The sequence below is a fragment of the Tenrec ecaudatus genome, chromosome 9, assembly GCF_050624435.1.
Source record: "Tenrec ecaudatus isolate mTenEca1 chromosome 9, mTenEca1.hap1, whole genome shotgun sequence".
In the NCBI taxonomy this organism is placed as follows: Eukaryota; Metazoa; Chordata; class Mammalia; order Afrosoricida; family Tenrecidae; genus Tenrec; species Tenrec ecaudatus.
The window spans coordinates 68,829,842-68,853,693 of record NC_134538.1 but is presented as its reverse complement, the minus strand read 5'-3'; the positions used below and the strand labels follow the sequence as shown (position 1 = coordinate 68,853,693).

Below are 23,852 nucleotides of genomic sequence, written 5' to 3'. Positions count from 1 at the left end.
ATAAGGGTTGTCTACAGGCAGATGAAAGACACTGTTCTTGGGCACCATTGTCCTCTGCAGGGATATTCATGTTCTTCCATTTATCTATTTGTAAGATATTTATTCAACCTTGACAATGTGATGAAGTGGTCCTAAGGCATACACACACACACACACACACACACACACACACACACACGAGACCAACATATTCTTTGCATTCTAGAGTTCATAGTCTAGTGAAGCAGATGGATACTTCCCTCCATAACTATGTCAGAGATCATATAAAGTATTGGGTGAACACACGGAGAAAGGCCCATTCTGAAAAAATTTGGATGTGAAAAACCAGATTCTGATAAAAGGGAAATTTTGAGGAACCAGAATCCCTAAACCTAACTGCTCTATAATAAAGCCTTAGCTCACAGGAGGCTGTTCATCTTCAGTATATGCTATTGAAATCATGGAGCTCCTGGTCCCAAGACCAGTATTTCTCAGGCTTCTCCTTCTCCCTCCCACCTCACACCTTCTTTTAATGAACATCTCCATGGGGGGAAAATGGCTGCTTCCAGGTTCTGTTTATGGACGATCTAAACACCACAATGACAATAGCTGTGTGTCTGGCCACTTTCACATCAAGAAAAAGCAGAGGGTATGACGTTTGGCTCAGGATTAGACTTCTCGAAGGGTTGACGTGTATACTAACTACTCTATCCTTCCTTTAGCTCCTGGACTTGGGTCTGAGTGGCCGGGAACTGGTGAAGAATGACCTGCCGCCAGTGAACATCTATGTGAGGGCCACTCTTTAGTGTATCTCAGCCATGAAATAAAGTCCTGGGAGGAATCTTGTCACTTCCTGGAAATTTGCAGTCTTGTAAGAATCAAGTGAATCATGGTTTCAAGGATTCAAAACTGTTTACAGAAATCCATGTTGCTACGAAGCTAACTAACAGCGAAGCAAGCCCCACCTGGAGGGCAGAGAACGCCTCGGAAGAAGCGTTGGAACTGAAGGATATGTGTGAACTCGGAGGAAGCATCCAGAGGGTAGGTATTCTGTCCCTCTTACCATCCCTTCCTCTCCCGATGTGACAGATTGAGCCAGACCCCGTCTGCGGATGGAGGAGAGCGCGTCATTCTTCGCCACTGTTCACGACGGAGCAGCTCTGGATGAGCACACAGCTAACTGTCTTGGCTTCGAAGGAATTTGTGATTTATCTATTTGTGGTTCACACCAATGAAATTCCATGCTCATAATCAATCATCTCCAGGTGACCATAGGTTCTTTCCGACTGATCAGTCCTGTTATCTGCATTGCGCATGGGAAGTTGGTTGTGGGTGTAACTTCTCCAGGAAGTCAAGGTCTTTTTATTGATTTATTATTATCATTTGTTTTACAAGCCTTTTGCTTTATTAATTTGCTAAATATTTATAAGTCTTTATTCTGAAAGCTATTTTATTTTTAAAATTTAATTTATTTTTATTTTAGTAAATAATTTTGGGGGGCTTTTACAGCTCTTATAAAAATCCACACATCAATTGTATCAAGCACATTTTTATATCCCATATATGCTCATGTATATGCCAAGTTTTTCCAAACATTTTTAATGCAGGATTTGTGGTCAAATTAGGTGCCTTGGCTGATATTCGGGTCGTCTTATACTCGAATATATATGATTTGATATATATATTTTGATATATATATGTTTTGATATATATGTTTTTGCCAACATTATTACCAAAACATGTTCTGTCTATTTGAGCCCTTGGGATCAGCTCCTCTCCCCGACCCCCACCCCTGCCTCCCATCCTCATGAACCCTTAATAACATAAATTATTTTAATTTACACATTGTACACTGTCCGCTGTCTTCCTTCACCCATGTTTCTGTTGTTTGTCCCCCTGTGGGGGTGGGTTTTGTACATCGATCATTGCAATTGGTTCCCCATTTTACCCCCAACCTTCCCCCTGCCTTCATGGTATCACTCCTCTCATTATTTGTCTGGAGGGGTTTATCTGTCCTGGATTCTGTGTGTTGAGAGCTCTTATCTCTACCAGTGTACATGCTCTGATCTAGCCAGATTTGTAATGTAGAACTGGGGTCATGATAGTGGTGGGGAGGATTAAAGAACTAGAGTAACGTGTGTTTCATTAGTACTATACTGCACCCTGGCTGGCTTATCTCTTCCTTGTGACCCTTCTGTGAGGAGATGTCCAATTGTCTACAGATGGGCTTTAGGTATCCACTCAGACTCACCTCGTTCACATTGAAATGGTTGTTTGTTTTGGGTCTTCTGATGCCTGATCTGATTCCGTCAACACCTTGTGATCGCATGGATTGGTGTGTTTCTTCCATATAGGCTTTGTTCCTTCCCTGCTAGATGGCTGCTTGTATAACTTCAAGCTTTTAAGCTCCTAGGTGTTATATCTTGTAATAGCCTGGCACCACCAGCTTTCTTCACCACATTAGCTTAAGGATCCGTTTGTCTTCAGCAATTGTGTTGGGACAGTGAGCATCACAGAAGGCCAGGTTATTAGAACAAAGTGTTCTTGCATTGAGGGAGGACTTGAGTAGAGGCCCAATGTCTGTTTGCTACCTTAATACTTAACCTATAAACACATGTACATAGACCTATCTCTATCATTATATATTACTAAATTTACATATGTACATGCCTATATTTATACCTCTGTAAATGTCTTTTGCCTCCCAGTTTTTTCCCTCTATTTCCTTTTATTTTCCACCTCTCCCACTGTCATGTTCAATCTTCATTTGGCTCTCTGTTCAGCTACACTGCACGTGATCAAACCCCACCAGGCATTCTGTGCTCTCGTCACCATCAACTTTAGATCACTTGCTGTTCCCTTGTCTCTGGGTTTGCTGGCTTCCCCCTCCCTTTCCCCCACCTCCTCCTCTCCCCTGCCTCCTGGAATCGATGTGGGGTCCTGGTTTACAACTGCCAGCACCAGCACCATGACAGGCTGTATAACACCAAAGTCTGGGGCAGGCTTAAGCTCTAATTTCAGATTCCTGGACACTGAGGTAATTCTGTCAGAGAAGGCATCCATTGCTTTCTCCTCAGGATTGTTTATCCTGCCTATCTTATATAGATAGACATGGGGGAAAAAAGAAGGAAAAATAGCCTATGAATAGTTCCAGGTCTGTCTGCTGACCCTTATGAATGTTTTCCGATTGGGTCTGATACAATGCCAAACCCTGCCTTCCCCACCCCACTCCCACCCCCCGAAGTCCAAAGTCTATTTTCAGAATTCTTCAGGGACCTTGTTGCCTTGCTCCCCTTGCTGCTCGGTTGCGCTGCCTTCATGTTATGCCCTGGTGTGTGTGCGTGCATGTGTGCGCACGCACGTGTGTGTGTGTGTAGAGGGGGTGTCAGACTGGGCCCAATTCCTGCACCATGTCTCCAGTGCTGCCCACCAAAATGCTGTGGGTCAGTAAGGGGATGTCGTGTCTCATGGTGAGGCTGACCCTACAGTCCTCCCTGAGTATTGGCTGCGCTGAGCAGGAATGTTGTCCTCGATGCTTGGTGGGCCAGGATGCTGTCTACGGTCTCTCTCTCTTTCCATAAGAGGCTCCTCTTCAGATAGAAGGTCTTGGTCACACTACAGTCTAAGGTCAGGCTACCGTTCTGCTCCTCTAGTAATTCCGTGATCCTTCCAATAATTTCTCTTTTAATCAGAGTTACTCTGAGTTTGTTTCTGTCGCTTATAACCATCGGTCCTGGCATGAACAACAGATAGGCGTAAGGGGCATCCCTGTTGTTTATCGAGTTTCAGGCCCTAGTTCTTTGGACAGCAAGCCGAAGCTTGCTAATCTTGCTAAATCAGCTTCTATTTACAGAATGAAGAGTTGTCATATGGAAAAAGTCTCATTGCTTTTAGAAAAAATATATTAAAAACAAAATAAAGGCAGTTATTGGCAGCTCTGTTGGGACTAGCATTATCATAGGCTAAGGAATATGCATTCATCTGGCAAAAACCAAATGACAGGAAGCAGCAAAACGCTCAGGGGGAGAGCCAAGTGGGTCTTGTGTGGGCGGAAGAGAGAAAAGGGGACCTGTGGTGACACTGAGTTCAGAAATGAGGCAAAGATGTGGTACTCAGACACAGGACAGATGGGCAAAGGATCCGCTTATAAAGATGGCAGTATGTGATTAACTTCACTGTCTCCAGAGGGATTTAGACACAAGTCCAGATGGCATGGTGGTCATATGCTGGGCTGCTAATTGCAAGGTCAGCAGTTCAAAACCACCCGTGAGAAAGGCAGGTTTTCTACTCCTGTAGAATTAGAGTCCTGGAAACTCAGAGACAGGTCTCCCCTCTCCTGCTGGGTCACTATGAGTTAACACTGGTGCCCTGGCAATGAGTCATTGAGTCAGCGTGTAAAGGGGGCCTTTAGAGATCAACAGAGCTAACCCGTCACTCAAGAGCTCAGTCCTGTCATCCACCCACCTCCCTGGAAGCAGTTCCTCTCCCTCCGGGGTCCACTCCTGAGCCAGGCACACTCCTCTGGTGCTGGCCGCCTCGTGTGAGGAAGTCCTGGTGTTCAGTCTTACACTCTTTCATGTGACGCCGCCCACTGATGAGCTTTGTGAGGCAACATGAAGCATTCCTTTATCCCCACAGACGACCTTGCAGCTTGCAATTTAACACCTGTTTTCATGTCTTTAAAGTAATGGGCTATCCAATCCCTTCCCTTGTTTCCTAAATGATACGATTTCAAATGCTAACACTCTTTTCTACTTTGTCACAATCTTTGTTGTTTAAAAACAGTCTAAACAAGGTGCTCTTCAGGAGCAGGTAGGACGGGTGGTTCTAGTTCGGGGTCCTTACAGGGCACAGGCACTCTGTGGGCCCAGGTACTAGACGTACATGTGTGGCTGGAGCTGAAGGAGCTGCTTCGAACCTCCTACACGTGGCTGTGGGCGCAGGGCTCCTGTTCTTCACCAAGGGAGCCTCTCCAAAGGCCTCCTTATGGCGTGGTTTCCCGGGTGAGGATGGAGGAGAGGGAGAGCAAGAAAGAACAGTCGGCATGAAAGCACCAGGGTTGTATACAACCGAACCTTGGAAATGAAATGCCTTCCCGTCTGCTGTGAGCTATTCCCATAGATCAGGGGTGTCAACTGGTGGCCCCTGGGCCACATGCGGCCCCCACGATGCTCTGAAATAAAATATAACGAGGGAATTGTGTGCACGGTATTGCCGCGATCTCCCCTAAGCGCTTTTCTTCATAACATTTTTTTTCTATTTTCATTTTATTCCAGAGCATCACGGCACACAAAAAATTACCTTGTGGGCTGCAAGCGGACACCCCTGCCATCAATCAACCCTGGTACAGCGTGGAGAAGGCCTGAAGAAGGGGCGAGCACCAGGAAGTCAGGGACTGGGAGGGTGGGGGCCACTCAGAAGTGACATCCATGAAACTCTTGCTTCAGGCTAGTTGCTTTTCAGGGGCCAAGACGAGCCAGGCACTGTGCACGCACCGTGTCAATGCTCCCAAGTCGAGCCATTGGCCTCTCTGCACTGCACACCGGAGGAAATGGAGGTTTAGAAACACGCAGTAACTTGCCCAGGCTGTCCAGGAAACACAGAGAAGGAAAACTGGAAATTGATTCTAACCCCTGAAGCTTTTACGATTAAGATTCTGGGCGTGAGGCAGTAGTAGTGAAAATGCAAGGTAGGTAGACGTGAGCTGAAGGCTAACTTCAGAGCAAGCACTGCTGTGTTTCCACTCAAGGGCTCTTTTCATTTGGACGTCTCTTAACCGGCCAGCTCATCACCTTTCTTTCTACAAATACAGTTTTGAGCATCGCTGCAGAATGTTTGCATCTTCTCTCCACATTTGACTCAGTCTCAGTCCGGGGCTTCCTGTGTGATCGGAGGAGGGGGAAGGGGAGGTGACCCCATCTTTCTTGCAGAGCCACGTTCTCGCTGGAACGGAACAGCAGGGCCATGGAGTGGCTCCCTCAGGGCTCCTGGCTGTGTGTGGATCACCACAAACCCGCAGGGGATGAGAACGGAGCGACGCATGCCTTCCCAGGTTTTATGAAACGCCATGTGGCTAAGCGTGCAGGAATAGGTGGGTGGGACATGCAAGCTATTGTTTAATGTCAGAACTGGTGGTTTGAAGAGGCTGAGCCCTGATGATTGAAATTAGAATAAATCACTGTAATATTTAGCACATAGACTCAAATACACACACACAAAATGCCTTAGATTAATATTACTGAAAGCGATCTTTAAAGAAACCGAGGTCTCTTTCCTCCGTTAGGGAGAGACCAACAGCTGCAGTTAGCTCCCCTTCTGATTGACTTGTGTCGTCTAGGAGCTTCAATGGAGCCTAAGCAGCATTATAGCAACATGCAAGGCGCTACTGGCTGACAAGCAGTGGCTGAGTTTGAGGTTGCTGGCTGGGAATTTAACACAATTCCCCACAAATGAGCCGATAAAACCCTCCTTCACAGACATTTAGAAGGTGGCAATATACCTAGACAGATGATGCGCATAGCTACAAGACATGGGCACACAGGGATGGGAACGCCTTCCTGTCATTCAGAGTACATTGGAAAGTGGATGATGGCAGACGAAGTTAGATTGAACACCTTCTCCTTTGACGCCCTTTTGGACCCATTTTTAAGTTGTTCTAGTTCTTAATATTTTCTACTTTCTTCTCAATTGGGATTTGCCTCTATTTTATTGTGTGCTTGTTGTTAGCTTTGTGTTGTGTGTATCTTTTCCGTATATGAAATTCAGGATGGGTAGATCCTTAGAGATAATAACCGGACGGGTGCCTTGTGGACACAGCAGGGGAGGTTGGAGAAGAAGATGTTCTACATTTGAATGTGGTGACGATGGTAACTCTTCTGGACAGGACTGAACTATTGCATTGTATGACATGTGGATTATATGTCAACAACAAGGATTAAAAAAAAAAAAGACAAACCAAGCTTGAGTTCTCTCCTGCTATCCGCTCTGGCTCGTTACTGCAAGAGCAGAGGAAGAACCACGGAAACCTTGGTAAGAGGCGGTGGCACTTCTCTGAGATTCCCTCTCAGACCCCACAGTCACTTATTTACCACCATCCTGCCCATCCAAACCAAGACCAGTCCCGGAAAGGGGCATCGTGGGTGGTAAAGCAGAGGGCAGGGAAGAAGAGGAAGGCCCTGGACAAGATGGACCGACACTAGGGTTACACCACTGGGCTCAGACCTACGGACAATGGTGAGGACGGCGCAGGACAGGCAGGTGTTTTCTTCTGTCGTGCATCGGTCACAGTGAGTTGGAACCGACTAGACGGCAACTGACAACAACAACAACATAAACAAATGACTCAGCCTCTATGGTGAGGAACTGCTCTTTTATGAGGGGCCTTCCAAAGTTTGTGGGAAAGATTGCATTATGTATTTTTGTCTTTCATTTTCCAAAGTCTTTTGGACACCTCCTCACCACCACCACCAATATTCCTTAAGATGCAATTGGCTTATCCAATAGAAGAGAGTCTTTCACAACGAGAAAAGTTAGTGTTTATTCACTCAACAAACACACAGAACATATAATCTGCAAACACAGAGCTACATGATATTAGACTGCTCACTGCTGAGAAACAATCAAACAGGTGAACATTTCCACAGCGCTTCATTAAATGCCGATGGACGCACTCACTACCCTGGAAGACATACTTAAAAAGGCCAAGCAAGCTCAGGCTGCGAAGCTCCTCAGCGCAGGCGGGGCGGAGCTCGCTGTGTAACAGGGAAGTGCAGTTGGCGAGGTTTGCAGACAAGGGCACAGGTGTCTCAGAGGTACCCTTTGTGCTTTATGAGAGTCCGAAAACCTCATTTCTAACTTCTAGACTTATGTTTCCACGCCAACAAAGAGTGGACCAAACCAATCAATGGAATATCAACTGTGACTCCATTCTTCCCAGGCACAGGGAGCCCCATCTTTTACCCACTGCCAAGAGAAAGCTCTGATGACCAGCGTAGGAGAAAATGATCCTCTTCTGCCTATAACGTAAACACGTACAAGTCTCGGAACAGGCTGCACGGCTGCCAACGGTGCGCCCATCGTTGCAAAAACAGCCTTTAAAAGAGTGTGTGAAGGAGACGGCCAAGCAGAGCTCAGCTATTTCTTCAACTCCAAAACCCCACTTCCTGGTCCACGGGTCTTAGCACTGCAGATGTTGCAAAATTGTGCAGGAGAGTTCTGAAAATGCAACAACAGAAAAGTGGATTGAGAAAAACGAACAAATAAAATGCAACCCTGCTCCCTTCGTTGTAATATTCAGACATAGTACAGTGGTGCTAGCCCGGGGGTGGGTGTAATTTCTGGTTCATCTGGGGTCAAGCCCCGTGATTCTTCTGTGACTCAAGGGCACACCACGGCACAGTAAGTCTTATGTGCTCAGGGGATCAAGTCTGGCTACTCAAGAATAATAGCTTCATGATACAACTGTACTGAGAAAGTTAGGCAAAATAGTGTCCTCCTTTATCCCACAGTTAAGATAGCTCAATTCAATCCCATTGCCATCAAATCTATTAAGACTCTCAGGGATTTTACATAGGATCTCAGAGGCTATACATCTTTACAAGAGCAGACAGCCTCATCTTTCCCCTGCAGAATGGTTGATGAGTTTGAACCACCGAGCTTGTGGCTAGTAGCCTAATGCCCAACCCACAGAACCACCAAATGATGACTATTGAGCTAGCTTAGTCATCAATTACCTGAATGAATAAGCTATTCTGCTTTATAATGTTTATACAGAAGTACTGGGAGGGTAGTGGGTTGTGCTTTGGACTGCTAACTGCAAGACCAGCAGTTCAATACCACCAGCTGCTTGTCAGGAGAAAGACGAGGATCTCTCTCTGTGAAAGATTTACAGTCTCACACACCCAGGAGGGGAGTGCATCCTTGTCCACTGGGGTCAATATGAGTGAGAACTGACTCGGTGGCAGTGAGTTTGGTTCTAATGTTTATATAGTACAGTAAACATTTTTACGTTGGATTAACAGATAAATTAATCTTTCTTATGAGATATAAAACACTCGGATAAATTTGAGGACCCACAGTGCCCTAAGGAAGATGGGTGGTGGAGTGGGGTAGAGCCTTCTCAGTGTACCCGTATCTCTCTCGTTAACAGGTGCCAAGCTGTGCACTCACCATGCTAGGTACAGGCAGGCACTCCTTGTGCAACATGTGCCGGCAGTGGAAGACCACCATGCTGAAGGGCTTCGCTGCATCTGGGCGAGGCAGAGGAAGAAACAAGGAGAAAGACTCAATGCGACAGCAAACCAGGGCTCTTTTACCCGTCCGGAGGGAAAGTCTACTGTGGCTTGATTCTCAGCTGTACGCTGCCTTTGTTACAGTGATAAAGCAGGAATGAGAAAATGTTCTAAATCTGGTTGCGGTGATGACTGCACAAGTCTTCTCGATGTGAGTGAGCGGCTGAATTGCAGGAGGTGCAAATTCCTTGCCAATAAAACGGTTTATGAAAAAAACCACCACAATTAGAAATAAAAAAACAACAACAAACATTCTTACAGGGTGGTATAATCAAATGAGAAGCTGACACGCAGCAATTGCTTCAGTGAACGGACCACCACAGGGGACAGTTCAACAGAACACACACAATTCTGAAGAATTCTAAGAACTGCGCATGCCGCGTGCATTGCACACGCACGCACGCACACACACACACACACAACACCACAGCAGGGGGGCTGCAGTCAATGTTGTGGCCTTAGGAAAATATGTTCTACTTCACTACTGCCTCTGCCAAGAACACGCGTGCCAGAGCTGGGTTTGAGGGCTCGATTTGATACTGAACAAGTGGCATGGGGGCCATGTGTGAGCTCCGTGGGCTAGTGAGGAGGAGGAGGAGGGTCCTAATCCACATGCACTCTACCCTCCCGCTGCCTTTTCCCTGTTCAGAGACTAACAGTCCGGCCCAGGCGCACTGCACCCCTCGCTGAGTTCAACAACGGCCACACAGGACTGGCCGACAGTCCCACCGAGGAGGTTGGTTAGAGGGGCTGACAAGTCGCAACAAGATGAGGAAACATTGAGGAAAGGGCCTTTTGTCTGCACTAGGGCTGCTTCTCAGCCATGCCGCCAGGTCCGTCTCTGCGGTCTTTGGTCTCGGTCCCTTGGTCTCCGCTCCGTCAGGCGGTGTCACGAGGCTGCTGGTCATGCTGCCCACGGCCCTCAGCGCTCCTTGCTCTGGCAGCCGGGAGGGAGCCCACGGTCTCAGTCTCTGTGGGCTTTCAGACACGCTCGCTCCTGGCTCTTCCTTCTCGGTGGCCGTGGGGGTCCCTCTTCCTGCTTCTGAAATGACGCTGGATACCCAGTGAATGGCAAAACCGATGGAGTCCCTCCTTCGCGTTCCCGTCACCTTACTGGGTGCTGCCTGCCACCCAGTCATTCAGTGAACTTAGAGATTATGGACAGAAGGGCCGTAGCAAGTGATTTGCCTTCGCTGTTGCAGCTGTGGCCGTGAATGTTACGCTTTGCTTGTTCCAGCTGTGTGGCCAGTGTTTGTTTGTCAGGCATCCTTAGGCACATATGTTGTGACTTTAATAGTATCTTGTCACTGAGTGTCACGGGATTGATTTCAACTCATTTGGACACGAGGGGCAGAAGAGAATTTCCTACAGGGTTTTCTAGACTGCCATCTTCCTTGGAGCAAACAGCCACGTTTCCCTCCTGTGGAGCCACTGGCTGAGTTTGAGTGACTGAACGGTATTGGGCTGGGTTGTCTACAGAAAGGAAAGCAGTAACACTCATCTATGTAGAAGAAAGAACTTTATATCAAGGATTAACTGTATACTGAAAAAGTATCCTCGTCCATCCCAACTCCCATCCACCTGCCAGGTGCTAGCCAGAGCTCTCTGCAGACTCATATTGCTGCAGGCCAGTGACTAAAAAGGTGAACGAGAAGGTGGGAGATCGTAGGCTGGGGTGTGCGGAGTCCTGTGGATCCCAAGTTGGTAGCAACATGACGGGGCAGCTCTCAGGGTGAGGCAGCCTACACAGGGCCACCCCTGAAGACAGGCACAGAAGCCCAGCAGGCAGGGAGGGCAAAGAGGGCCCAAACACAAGGAGAAGTTCTCACGTCTCTCTTTCACAAAAGGCCACATGTCTAAGGAGGCACCATCGGGCTGGGACCTGATTGACAGGTTGGACTCCACCCCTACGCTGTCATACAGATTCAAGTTGACAGACAGTCTAACCACCACCCTGACCTTCCAGGTGACAGCCCAGCAGTTAACCACTTACCCGGTCCGCCATGTAATAGACAAAGTCTTTTCCTACTAAAACAGTGCCTACTGTAACATAAGCACTCATCTTTTTTTACTTAAAAGTTATAGTTGTTAACAACAGTGCTAAAAACCTATTTGCAATTATTTCTGATACTACTGTTCTATGATGTAACCCCGTTGTTGCATGTAAATGGGTCCTCTAGGTCTTGGCTGAATTTACTTTTAAAAGCCAATTTTCATACCCTAACAATGATGCTTTATTTCTAATTTAAAATTGTGTGATTTTCCTCTTCTCATGCCATAATCCCTTTAAATTATATATAAAGATACATAGACCCCTCACCCCAAGACCTAAAAATGAAAAAATGCTTATTTTTGAGTCACAATTTCAATTAGATGGCAAGTATTGTTCACACTAATATGTGAAATAACTTAGGTGCCTAAAACCACACAGCAAAGAAAATGCCTTTGAACAAAAAAAAGGAAAGCTGTAAAAAATGTTTCCTAGATATGCTGCTTCTTATGCCATGGAGTTTATACCACGCTGGTACACTCAAAACCAAAAAACCCGAAATCACTGCCATCAAGTAGATTTGGACTCACAGTGATCCTACAGGGCAAAGTAGAAAAGCACCTATCGGGTTCCAAGATTGTAACTCTGTAGGGGAGTAGAAAGCCTCATTTTTTTTCCCCTCCTGTGAAGTGGCTAATGGCTTTGAACTGCTGACTCTAGAGTTAGCAGCCCAAAGCATAACATAACTAGGCCACCAGGGCTTCATAAACAATGTGGATCCTTTTTATTTTGTCTTTACCCTAGAACACTGTTTCTCAACATGCGGTTCTGAAGCCCCATCTTGGAAGGACCGGATCAAAGGTTGTGCAGGCAGGGCCCGTGGTCAGCACACAGTATTTACAAGCCCTTCAGGGCATCTGGAATTCCCCGGAACCTTGAGAACCTAAGCTCTCAAGAGTGGCAAGACCCCCATTAAAGCAAGCTGGGATCGTGCAAAAAAATCTTTCTTTGCACGATCGAGTTCTGAATGTGACATGTGGTGGCTATTAGGCGCCGCTGCGTCAGTCCCCACTGACAGTGACCTTACACACAACGAAAGGGTGCCGTGCGCAGTCCTGCACCATCCCCACAGTGCTTCCTACATCTGAAGCCATGGTCGAAATCACCGTGGTATCCACCTCACGGAGAGTCTTCCCCTTGCCACTCTTTGCCAACCATGATGTCTTTCTCAGTGACGGGTCTCTCTTAATGACATTTTCAAAGTAAGCTAGAGAAAGTCTTATTTCTCAGAAGCACAATCAGGAAGCATTCTGGCTATACATCTCCCAGCACAGATTTGTCTTTCCTTCTAGCAATCCACGGTGTTCTTAATACTCTTGACCAACATCATCATTCAATGCCATCGCTTCCTCTTTGGGCTTCCTTATTCTGAGTCTAGTTTTTGCATGCACATGAGGTAACTGAAGTACCATGGTTCGGGCCACATGACCCTAGTCTTCAGAGTGCTGTCTTAACCTTTTGGAACTTCAAAGAGATTTTTTGCAGCAGATTAGCTCTATGCAATGCTCTTTTGCTTTCCTGACGATTGCTTCTGTGGGTGTTGATTATGGAGTCCAGCAAAACAAAATCTTGGACAACGCAATCCTTTCTGTTGATTGTGATGATGCTTATTGGCTCAGTTCCTCTTGTCTCCTCTGCAGGTCTGTGTGCATAGCTACTGTCGATGCTCAAAAGAAGTATTTATGATGACTATGTCTTGGTTTTGTACAATTCTATCATGTGGTCTCTGGCCCTGTTTCTATCACCAAGGCCATGTTTTTCAACTTTTAATGATGAACGTGATGGCATTTCGCTTTAATGTCTGACACATACAACATATGACTTTCTTATTCAAAGGGGCTTATACCACACTCCATTTCAGCTCACTAATGCCTGATGCTAATTTGTATGCATTCCATTTAATTTTGACAACTTCCAAATTTCCGAGAATCATATTCTGCCATTTTCTGAATATTATGGATGTCTGCAGCTGTCTCTTTCATTTTCAGATGTGCTACATCAACCACTGACGGGTCTCAGAAGATTTGCACCTTACACATCCTTAAAGCCAACTCTTGTTTGAGGAGGCCGCACTGTACCAGTCTTATTTTGAATGCCTTCTAACCTAAAGGACTCAACAGCCGGCATTCTATCAAATAATGCTCTGTTGCTAATTATCAAGTTTTTAGTGACTAATCGCTTAGAATGGACTGTCCTTCCTAATCTGTCTTAGTCTGGAAGCTCCGCGATGCCTGTCCATCATGGGTGACCATGCAAGAGAACTGAATATAACAAACTGATAGGTGAATAATGGTATTATTATAGTTCATAAATAGTAATCAGTTAATTTCACAATTTTTATTGTACCCATCATTAATACACATTTGAAAACTACTCCCCCCACATGCCCCAACTGTCTTACCTGAGGGAAGAATGGGGGAAAGGCATGATTCACAGATGTTCTCCTCTGCAAGGAAGACAGACACACTTTGGGTTACACAATGTCTCTGTTCCTCTCCTGACCCCTCAAAGCAAGGTAAATAGTTTGAATCGGAGCACTTAAGTTTTACCCACCATCCACCAGAACACCTTTCATTTGAGTTCGATGCATTTTTTTCAACAATGACAATGAGTCAGCTACCAGAATCTTCTTGCAGCCTTCACGGAGTAGAATCTAGTGCACACATTGCAAAGAAAAGTCACCTTTGAGCATTCAACAATGGCGGAAGGAAAGCATAAAATGGTGAACTTGAACTACTTCCCAGGAGCTCTTACTGGCAGCCGCTTCCCTCCAAACCACTGCCAGCTGGAGCTCTGGAGACAGCCGATTCAATCTGCTGCTCCTGCTTATGAACATTTAGTAGCTCCTGCAATGCTTGCAAAATAAAACAAAAACCCAACAGTGTGGCAGGGGAGACCCTACTTTTACCAAATGGTATCTCACAAGGTTTCCGCATAGATTTTTTTCCCAGCAGAGTTTGGCTCCCACACACCTACCAAAACACCAAACCGACTACTGTTGAGTGCATTCCTGCTCAAGGGCCCACCGCGGCAGAGGAGCGCTACCCACATGGAAAGCCGGTCACATTGCTCTCCCACAGGGCAGCTAGTGCGTCGGTACTGCTGCTCCTAGCAGCCACGCTCGGTGACCGCTGCACGTAAGGCTCCTCCCTCTATGGCTGGCTTATTAACAATTCATCACAGGATGGAAGGCCTGCTTTCCCAAAGTCAGATTGTCTACAAGTTCATCTGCTTTCTGTACAAATTGTATAAATACGCATTGGGTCCTTATCACGTCCCAGGCACCAGATCCAGAGCAATAAACTAAAACAAGGAGATTTTTGTCCTAAATCCTTTTCAGGGTGCCATCTGTCTTCTGGTTTATTTCTACATATAATAGATGAACACAGTGTGTGATATGCTCATTGAATAAATTAATTCTAAGCTTGGTGACTCTTAGGAGGGATGGTAACTGAAATGACCACAGATATTAATATTCCATTGTAAGATTATTCTATTTTTCTTACCATTATTAAACTTTTTCTTTTGCTGTTTCTTTATACGTTTTTGTTTCCGCTTTCAATGAAAAAGTTTTTCTACATATCTAGATGACCACGAGAAGGGTCTCAACACTCCAGAAGCTACCGAAGCCAGGCTACTCACCGTGAAGTGAAGACGGCCTTTTCTGACTGGTCTAATTTGTGTTTGGGGACCAGGGCTGTGGAAGACTCAGGGAACTGCTCCCTGCTTCTAGCCAGTGGGCACAGCTTGGACAGCAAACTATTTTACCTGTCAAACCAGTTCTGTTGGTCAAGGTAGGGTGTGCCTCCTTTTCTCGGCTTATTTCCGTAGGAGATTACGAGGCTGTCCGAGGCTCCTGTAAGCTGGGTGCCATATTCTATTAGAACTTGTTGTTTATTTTGAAGGTAGGGAGATATTGCGGGAACATCTTTTGGCATCATACGTCTTATTAGAGGCAGCTGTGTATAATTAGATATACGATGACCCAGCTCTATGGCTGGGGATGAAGGTTTTGAGAAGAACTTGCCTTGAGGGGCGACAGTCATACCAAATGCTATCTTCCTGGTGTACTTTGGGCTTCTTCAAACCACAGACTCTCACCTCCACAACATACACGGCGATTTTTTCTTTTATTGTTTTAAATACATACAACAGGGACACAGAAGCAATGGAACAGCCAACTGTCTTCCTCTATTCTCAATCATCTACAAGCATCGTATTTCTCCCCATGGCCAAAGCTCATTGTCTTACGGTGAATGGAGCCAGAGCCCACCCCTCCAATTCTAAGAGGGAAAATCTTAGATAGACAAATCTGATATCTAGTTTGAAGTTCTATGGTTGACACACTTATAACATGCATGTGCAAGACATTATGTGATTTTATTATTTCTAGATTCATTTTGAAATCAGACTAATGTGGTTTTTCTTTAAAATTCTGCTCTATTTTTTAAACTTTAAACCAAACATATCCCCTGGAATCTTCTTACGACCATACAGTAATTTAGCTTAACTAGTAAATGGTGTGTGCTCTTGAAATTGCGCTCTTTTAAGAACTATACATGAAACCAACTTGTCAACAGCAACTTGAAGGATTCGGTAGGAAACTTAGGAGAGAGGGAGTTTCTGTTAATAGGGGCGGAACAATATGGAAAATGCAGGAGACCATAACTGCATGATGTGACGAATGTAATCAATGTCATTGATTGTACATGCAGAAACTGCTGGCTTGGTGCATGTTCTGTATATATTCTTAGCAACAACAACAACAAAAAAGTAAATTACGACAAAAACTACTGAAAGTCAGATTTTTAAGACTAGGTTTAAGAAAACGCTAACAATTTAAAAAATATTAAAGAATAAGAGAAAAGAAAAAATGACAAGTATAGTGAGAAAAACATCTAGGATGTCGAGGCCCACTGCATGAATAATACAAGAGGAGGGCACGCTGTCTAGACAGAAGCCACTGTGTCTATAAACGAAAAAAGAAAACAGCAAGGAAAAGCCAATTTTTAAAGGCCAACTAAGAAAAAAATAATCTTTTCAGCAGGAGTTCATTCCCTAAATAGGTACAATCCATCTGCCCACAGAGAGTGTTTTCTAGGGAAAAACACTCAGTAGTCAGAGGCAAAGCGCCAGGAGCAGTGAACGCGTATAGACAGTGTACTACCGACTCTCGCCTTCATTTCATCGCAGGCCAAGGCTCAAGTCGGAGCACTGCGGAAACGTCCGATGTGCAGGATGCCAGGTATACAGAGGAGACGAACCCTTGTAGAAAATAATCCCTTCACCTGCGACCTCTGTGATCATCTGAAGGCCAGCAAAAGGGGGGCGTGGAAGAAGACAGCGCATATTCGTAGAGGCGCTACCTTACACTATATAGTAACGGATTTCAGCATCAGACTTCCGACAGGACAATAACTTGATGAAAGATCTCCAGTAGCAACTATCTCGGTGACTCAGAAAAAGTGTGCTACCGTTAAATCTTATTTCACGCCCAGTTTCTAAAAGTTCTTAACTGCAATTTCCCAACAATGCCGTCAATAAGGCACTGATGGCTGAGAGGGCGATGACGCAGAGGTTTGCTAAGAACATTGTCTTCACTCCATTCTGACCACGTCTGACTCTCCAGGTCGTCCTGCGAGCTCCCTCACTGTGGAGTCTCACCTGCCACCAGCCTCTTCTCCAGCCTTGCATATTAGATGCTGTGTTCACTGACTAGACTGACAATGGCAACGCAGAATACTATGTTCTATAACTTGATGCTGGTTTTCTTTTTAAAGTAGACATCTTTTAAACATGCAGACTACAATGAAAACTATGATAAACACTCAGGTCCCTGCCACCTAGACTTAATATGCTTAAAATTACTTTGCCAAGAACTTCAGATCTGTTTATTGTAGAAGAAAGAGTACTACTAACACAGTCAGAGTTTCCTTGCCTTCCGCACTTACTGAACATTATTAGTGTCTTTTCTAGTATCTATTTCCTCCATTTCTGTCTTTAAGAATACCACTCAAAACTGGTTTAATTAGTGAGTCCAACTCAAATCGCAACTGGTATGGTCCATGCTGCATCTGGCTGGCCAATGAGATAAACACTGCACCTGGGCAGGCATCCCTTCAAAACGCAAGAGCAAAGTGGCATTAGGAAAAACTCCTTGGCTTTGCACATGGCCAGCATGGAAGGAATCACGTGAAGTCTGCAGCAGCGGTTTCTCCCTTGGGACCCAGCAATAGCAAGCCTGTAGTTCACTCTTCTATTGACGGACTATTTATACTCCTTCCAGTTTGGGACAATAAAGGATAAAGATGTTAAAAACATGTTTACATGAATCATTTTGCTGATTTGTTATTTACCTGAGAAAATACACAAGAGTGAACCTGCTGGGTTAGGGAAAAGGTATATATTTAATTTCTAAAGTAACTGCCAGCTTTAAAGCAACCTTCAAAACAGTTACTTTTCTACTTTCACACATTAAGTTGTGGTATGTCATAAATCTACTGTCTTTATTCTTCTTGGATAGCATTAGCTAACATTTTTCATGCAAATTTTAGGACCAGCTTGTTACTTTCTATGAAAAATTATTTGGAAACTTTAATTAGAATTTTATTGAACATATAGACTATGATTGTTTTACAGAGAACTGATAACATATATGTACTTTTAATATTTAAATTATCAGATTCAATTTGCTAATGATTTATGAAGAATTCTTATATATTAATTTATTTTTAAAAGCTAGGGCTATTATTTCTATTTCTCATATTATCCTTACATGATACAGTTATACTAGCATCCCATGAGAAATTAGTGAATTTTTTTCTTTATAGTCTCTGGAAAAGTCTGAATAAAATAGAAGTTTTTTTTTTTTTAAGATGGATGAACGTGTCTCTAAAATTAACTTTGGGATAGTGCTTTTGACTAATGATTTAATCACTTTAATGATTATAGGTTGATTATACATTTCTTAAGTGAATTTTGGAAATGTACCTTTTCCTAGAGAATTATTTCATGCTTTGTGAATTGAATTGCTTTGGTAGTTACGTTGGCTTTTATTCATCACGTTATGTTTCTTTTCTTCTTTTTCTTATTCAATTGTTAGAGGCTTCCTGACTTTATTAAACCTTTACATCTTTTCTTTAATCTTTTCATTTCTTAATCATTCTGTGATACATTCTGATAATGTCATCAGATCTATCTTCTAGCTCTTTAATTCTTTTCAATTGTGTTTATCTGCAATTTATCTCATCTACTGACTCTAAAACACATGCAAACACACATTTAAATATCTCCACGGGCATCAAGTCGATTCCAACTCATAGTGAGCCTAATGGGTGGGGCAAAACTGCTCCTTAGGGTTTCTGGGACCAAGGATGTTTACGGGAGGAGACAGCCTCAAGTTTGTTCCCGTGCTACTTTCACTGTGTCACCAGGACTTTTACACACACACACACACACACACATACACACACACACACTCACTCACACACACGACTCTTTTACACAAACACATCTATTTCAAGGTGTTGAATTGGAGTATTTTTCAAATATTCCTATTTTCCATAATATTGTTCAACTTTTTATGACAACATCTATTCTTTCATATCTTTATTTTTAATAGCTTTAATTGTAAGCCTTTTGGAATAAATTGAGTGTTCTCTGTTTTGAAAACAGTGAGGCTGCTGTATCCTTTTCTTGGTCTTCCAGGTATGGTCTCCATAACGGGGCTTGTAGTTCTTTTATTGTGAGCTCATCCGTGCTGGAAACTGCTGACCCCAGAGAAATTCTGTGTGCTGAAGTGTGTGTCCCGCTCGGTGTATTTTGGTCTTAAGGAAGGTCAATGATCTTAGAGGAGATGTCACAAACAGTGTAGTGTAAATTTACATCTTAGAATTTCTCACCTCTCCAGGCTGTCCCTGAAGAGTCCGCAGGTTCTCTCACTGCTTTTTAGAACCAGAGGGTGACGTCCGCTAGGGCTGTGGTCATGATTTGTGTCGGGCACAGACTTTTTACTCCCGGTCAGAACTGGTGCGGTGGCAGCCTCAGAACAACTTGGATGGGCCAATGGCTATTCCTCCTCCTGGGAGACCATCGCCAGGTCAATGTATCTGGTACCCAGGGGCTGCAAGTGTACGACCTCTCCCTTTCTCTCTCTTGTTATTTCCTGGTACTTTGTTCTTTCTTTTTATATTGAGAGCTACTGTGAATTAAAGATGAATTCATTGTTTAATTATTAAATTTAGAACTTTTCTAATAGGAGAGGTGGGATTCAGTTCGTTCTGCCACCATGTACCCAGAAATCTGAAATTTCTAATGATTTCAGAAAATACAGTTTAAATGTATGTACTGTTGACCATACGTATCGACAGGCAAAACACACATCAAAAGCTTTGTTATTACTATAAAATATATCAACTCTATATCTAATTCCATTTTAAATCTATTATGTGTAAATTCTTATATACTCTCCTGTAGGCCTATGCTAGTTTTGAACTTATAGCTTTATGGCGGCTTCAGTGGGATGTGCACGTACATTTTGTGATGGTTGCAGAACATAGAAGTTAAAGTTTACAAGCATGCAGTTTTAAGGATTGGATTTTCTTTGCAAAGAACTACAAAAGTAGCCCTTCGTATTCCAAGGTGTTCAAATTTCGCATACTGGACTTTTTATTTTGTTGAACCTGTTTAACTTTTTATTTTGTTTAACCAAGGCATCTCTTGCTTGTTTTCTCTCATTTTAACATAGTTACCAGAATATTCTCTGTGCTGGATCATCTCTGACATCACATTCAGATATGATAAAACCAGTTGAAACATTGTTATCTATGAAATGATTTCTCTTCATTACTAACCCCTGCTTTGTAGCTACATAAGAGAGCTTCAAAAAGTTCACGGAAATATTCGTCTTTTAATTCCACTTTTCCATCCTCCCCCCTTCCTGCCTCTCCCATATTAGAGATTTCACTGAGGGTAACCAACTCCCTGGCTTTTGCTTTTGTAAACTCCATTTTTCATTAAAAAACATTTTTAGGCATTAAAAATACAATTATTATTTTTAGAAATTCATTTTCTTGATGAACTGTTTAACTGATTCTACAAGCCCACTTTTTCCTACATCACATTCAATCACGCTTATTTTCTTATAATTATTTTGCTTCACTCCAAAGTTTTTCTAAATTCTATGTTTTGTTAACAGGACCTTTATTTTTTTCTTCTTCACTAGGAAGCCCTGGTGGTATATTGAATTATGAGGTGAACTTCTAACTGCAAATTCAGCTGTTCAAAACCACCAGCTTCTCTGAGGAAGAAAGATGAGGCTTTCTATGATTGTATACATTTACAGTCTTGGAAAAACTCAGGGGCAGTTCTACCCCATCCTCTAGGGTCACCATGAGTTGGAAATATCTCAATGGTACTGAGTGAGTCCAAACTTGCAAGATAAGCAGCTGTAGCTTCTGTAATCAATTTAGTCTGTGTACATTCATAATACATTTCCTTACCATAAGTCCGCCATTATAAATTTAAGTAAGAATATATAAGACAGTTATTGAAAGTCAACACAGGACTCTAGGCTTTCCCTGTCTGTCCTTCCTGTTTCTCTGCAGTCCATCATCTCTGATAGCATTCCTGAACAAGAGTAACACACTCGCCTCACAGACATTTTATAAAGCGATAAAAGAACTGTCACATCTGCAAAGTTATCACGGCTCATTAGAAACAGCTGCCATGGGAAAGATGACATAAAATACTGCTGCGCTTCTGAGTTTTTTATTTTAAAAGATTCTTTGAAAGTATTGGATTTAAAAACTAAAAGAGAGAGTTGTTCAAATTTGTGCTGACAATGTCTTGCTCACTTGCAACATTTCTAATTAGAATTGCAATGATGAGCAGGCTACCTGACTCTACAGAGCTTCCAAAATGATACCAGAGTTAGATTGAGAAAGCACTTCTAATTTCTGATCCACCATTCCGGCCTTGCCCTTGAAATAGGATGTGCAGTACACTGGAAAAGTCAGTAACTGGCTAGAGTTGCAGAGTAAAATGTGGCAGCTCTATCTATACATTGTGGATAGGGGTTGTTGTTTTGGTTCTAACTCATAGCGAGCATACCTACCACAGAGGAACCACCTCTCAGTCCTGTGCTGTCCTCACAATGTTGGTTATGTTTGAACCCACCAGATTTAGATATAGTTATGTCTCCATATAAGAACATACCATGGGTTACCCCGAAGAATAAACAAATCTGTCTTGGAAGAAGTCCTGTCAGAAAGGTCCTTAGAGCCAAGGATGGAGAGACTTCGTCTCATGTACTCTGGACAAGTTATCAGGATGGTCCAAGCCCTGAAGATGCCTGATTAAGTAGCAGGTCAGTGCACTAGAAGACGCTCAGGGAGATGGAATGACACAGTAGTTACTGTAAGACTTAACAGAGTCTGCTAAGGCCCAACATTCCTTCATGTTCGCCCCTGACAAAGTTCTGTCCCATGGCTGACCTCGGAAAAGTTCTGCACAAACAGGAAAGCACGTGCCTTTGTCAAGACCAGTTAACCAAGGGCAGCGATGAGTATGGAGGAATCGGCAACCAGAACGATGACGACTGAAAATGACTACCTGGAGCTTTCTGAGGCCGATCGATCAAGAAGACCTCAGCTGTATTTTCCACCGCAGCCTCGTCCTCACTTCTGTACAGTACATAAGGGCCCTAGGGGCTGCGGCATGTTAGAGCCGCGGTCATTCTGCTGCACTGTTCTGCCTCTGCTCGCCTGCACCCAGGCAAGAAACCAACTCTGCTGTTTGTCATCCACCTGGCCTTGTTACTGAATTCAGTCTTCTCTCTCATCCTTCCCGCCCCCAGACTGAGCTCCAGCATAGCAACTGTGACAAGGGCACTGAGCCAAGCAGTGCCCGTGGCATCGCGGGTAGTTGAAACCAGCACCAAACAACGGCAGCAGCAACAATAAGGAAGGGCAAACACGTCTCCCGGGGAATCTGCCCCACAAAAAAATCAGCACAGAGTAACTTTTCCTTCTGCCACCGGGTGGGGTTAACTTAATGTTCATTATCCAGGTTTCCCACAGCTGAACCATCTTTGAAAGCTGGAGGGAAGGAAGTTGGGCAATGCTTTCGCTTGGGGTGGGGCCCCCAAACCCAACTCTCTGCCACCAGTCAATCCTGACCCACAGTGACCCCTGTGGGTTTCTGTTTACAGCAGTAGAAAGCCCAGTCTCTCTTCCACAGAGCTGCTGGTGGCTTCAAACTGCCGACCATGAGGATCGCACCCCAACTCATAACCACTACAGTATCAGGGCTCCTTTTAGGGGGGTAGCTGGGAGAAATTAAAATATTTTAAGAACAAAATAAGGAAAAGCTTCATAATTGTAATTGTAGACATCTTCTGACAGAATATCACATATTAAGACTAGCAATTCTGAAAGAAGGAAGGGAAGAAAGACAGACAGACAGAAAGAAACCACCTACATTTAAGTAGACGGCACATCCTAGGAGAGGGTACAGACTTGGATTTCAAAGGCACGAGTTCCACTCTCATCTCTGGGGCAGGACCTGGAGAAATCACTTGACATTTCCCGTTTTCCCTGGGGGGGCCCACGGGGAGGGCGAGGGGCAGCTACTCTGTCACATGTAAGTGTATGTGAACGTGAAAAGCCAGTCATCACAGTGAGACAAGTTGAGGGAATGTCTACTGCAGAGACAGCGGGCAGAATGCTTCGTGAATTCTGGCAAAGGTTCAAGTGATTTTCACAATCACAGGACTCTGAATTGACCTTTGAGGTCATTTCATGGGACAATCCATCCAGGTTGGAACTACCACTTGTCATCAAGGCCAGTTTTTAGGATAGAGAAAGGTGTTCTCCCAAAAGCAACTTAGCTTTGCACTCATTGGCTTGTATTCAGCGGGTGGTCTCAAGTTCATGAGTCTCATATTCATGAATTAGGAAGTCCCTATAGCACTTGAACTTGAGGTTTGCTCTACCTTCTGCTCTTTCATGTTCACGTGTTTGGGGAAAAGAGGACCAGGAGTGTGCCATGATGATCAGGGCCACCTGACTATGCTCTGTGAAGCCCAGGTTCTCATCAGGAATTCTCGAGTTTCTCCCCTCCAGAAATATTACTGAGCTCAAAAAATTCCCCCACCTCACTGCCAGTGAGTTGATCACGAATCATAGCAACCCTCAAGGACAGAGTCGAACTGCCCCTGTGGGTGTCTGAGACTCACTACACGTCAATCATCCGGAAAACTGTGAACCTACTATCTGATTAGTATGATTTAGGGATCACTCTAGGCTGTGAGAGTTAACACAGTCTCTGATCAAAAGGCATGACATTTAGCCAGAGGGTCTGGGTTTGTAGCAAGGCAAATCATTTGACCTAAGGCGCCATCTTCTCATCTGTAAAATGGGGATGATAATTCCCCAATATCTGCTGTGAAGATGAACTGATTATCAAACAAGACCGTCAGAAGAGAAGCACTTCGGAGCCAAGCTACTAGAATCCTTAAGGAAAAAGAAAGTCTC

The 23,852-nt window shown here is 44.1% G+C and overlaps 1 protein-coding gene across 2 annotated transcripts in view; it reads right to left on the bottom strand.

The window, feature by feature from the left end:
• Positions 1–7,488: 7,488 nt before the first annotated feature.
• VPS41 (VPS41 subunit of HOPS complex) overlaps positions 7,489–23,852 on the bottom strand; it is a 216,769-nt gene continuing 200,405 nt past the window's right edge. For both annotated transcript variants that reach the window (XM_075558184.1, XM_075558185.1), the window contains 4 exons: positions 13,873–13,972; positions 13,721–13,765; positions 9,148–9,227; positions 7,489–8,193 (listed from right to left, as the gene is read on the bottom strand). In XM_075558184.1, the coding sequence (XP_075414299.1) occupies positions 8,113–8,193; positions 9,148–9,227; positions 13,721–13,765; positions 13,873–13,972 (306 nt within the window). In that variant the 3' untranslated portion in view covers positions 7,489–8,112. The remainder of the gene's footprint in view (positions 8,194–9,147; positions 9,228–13,720; positions 13,766–13,872; positions 13,973–23,852) is intronic.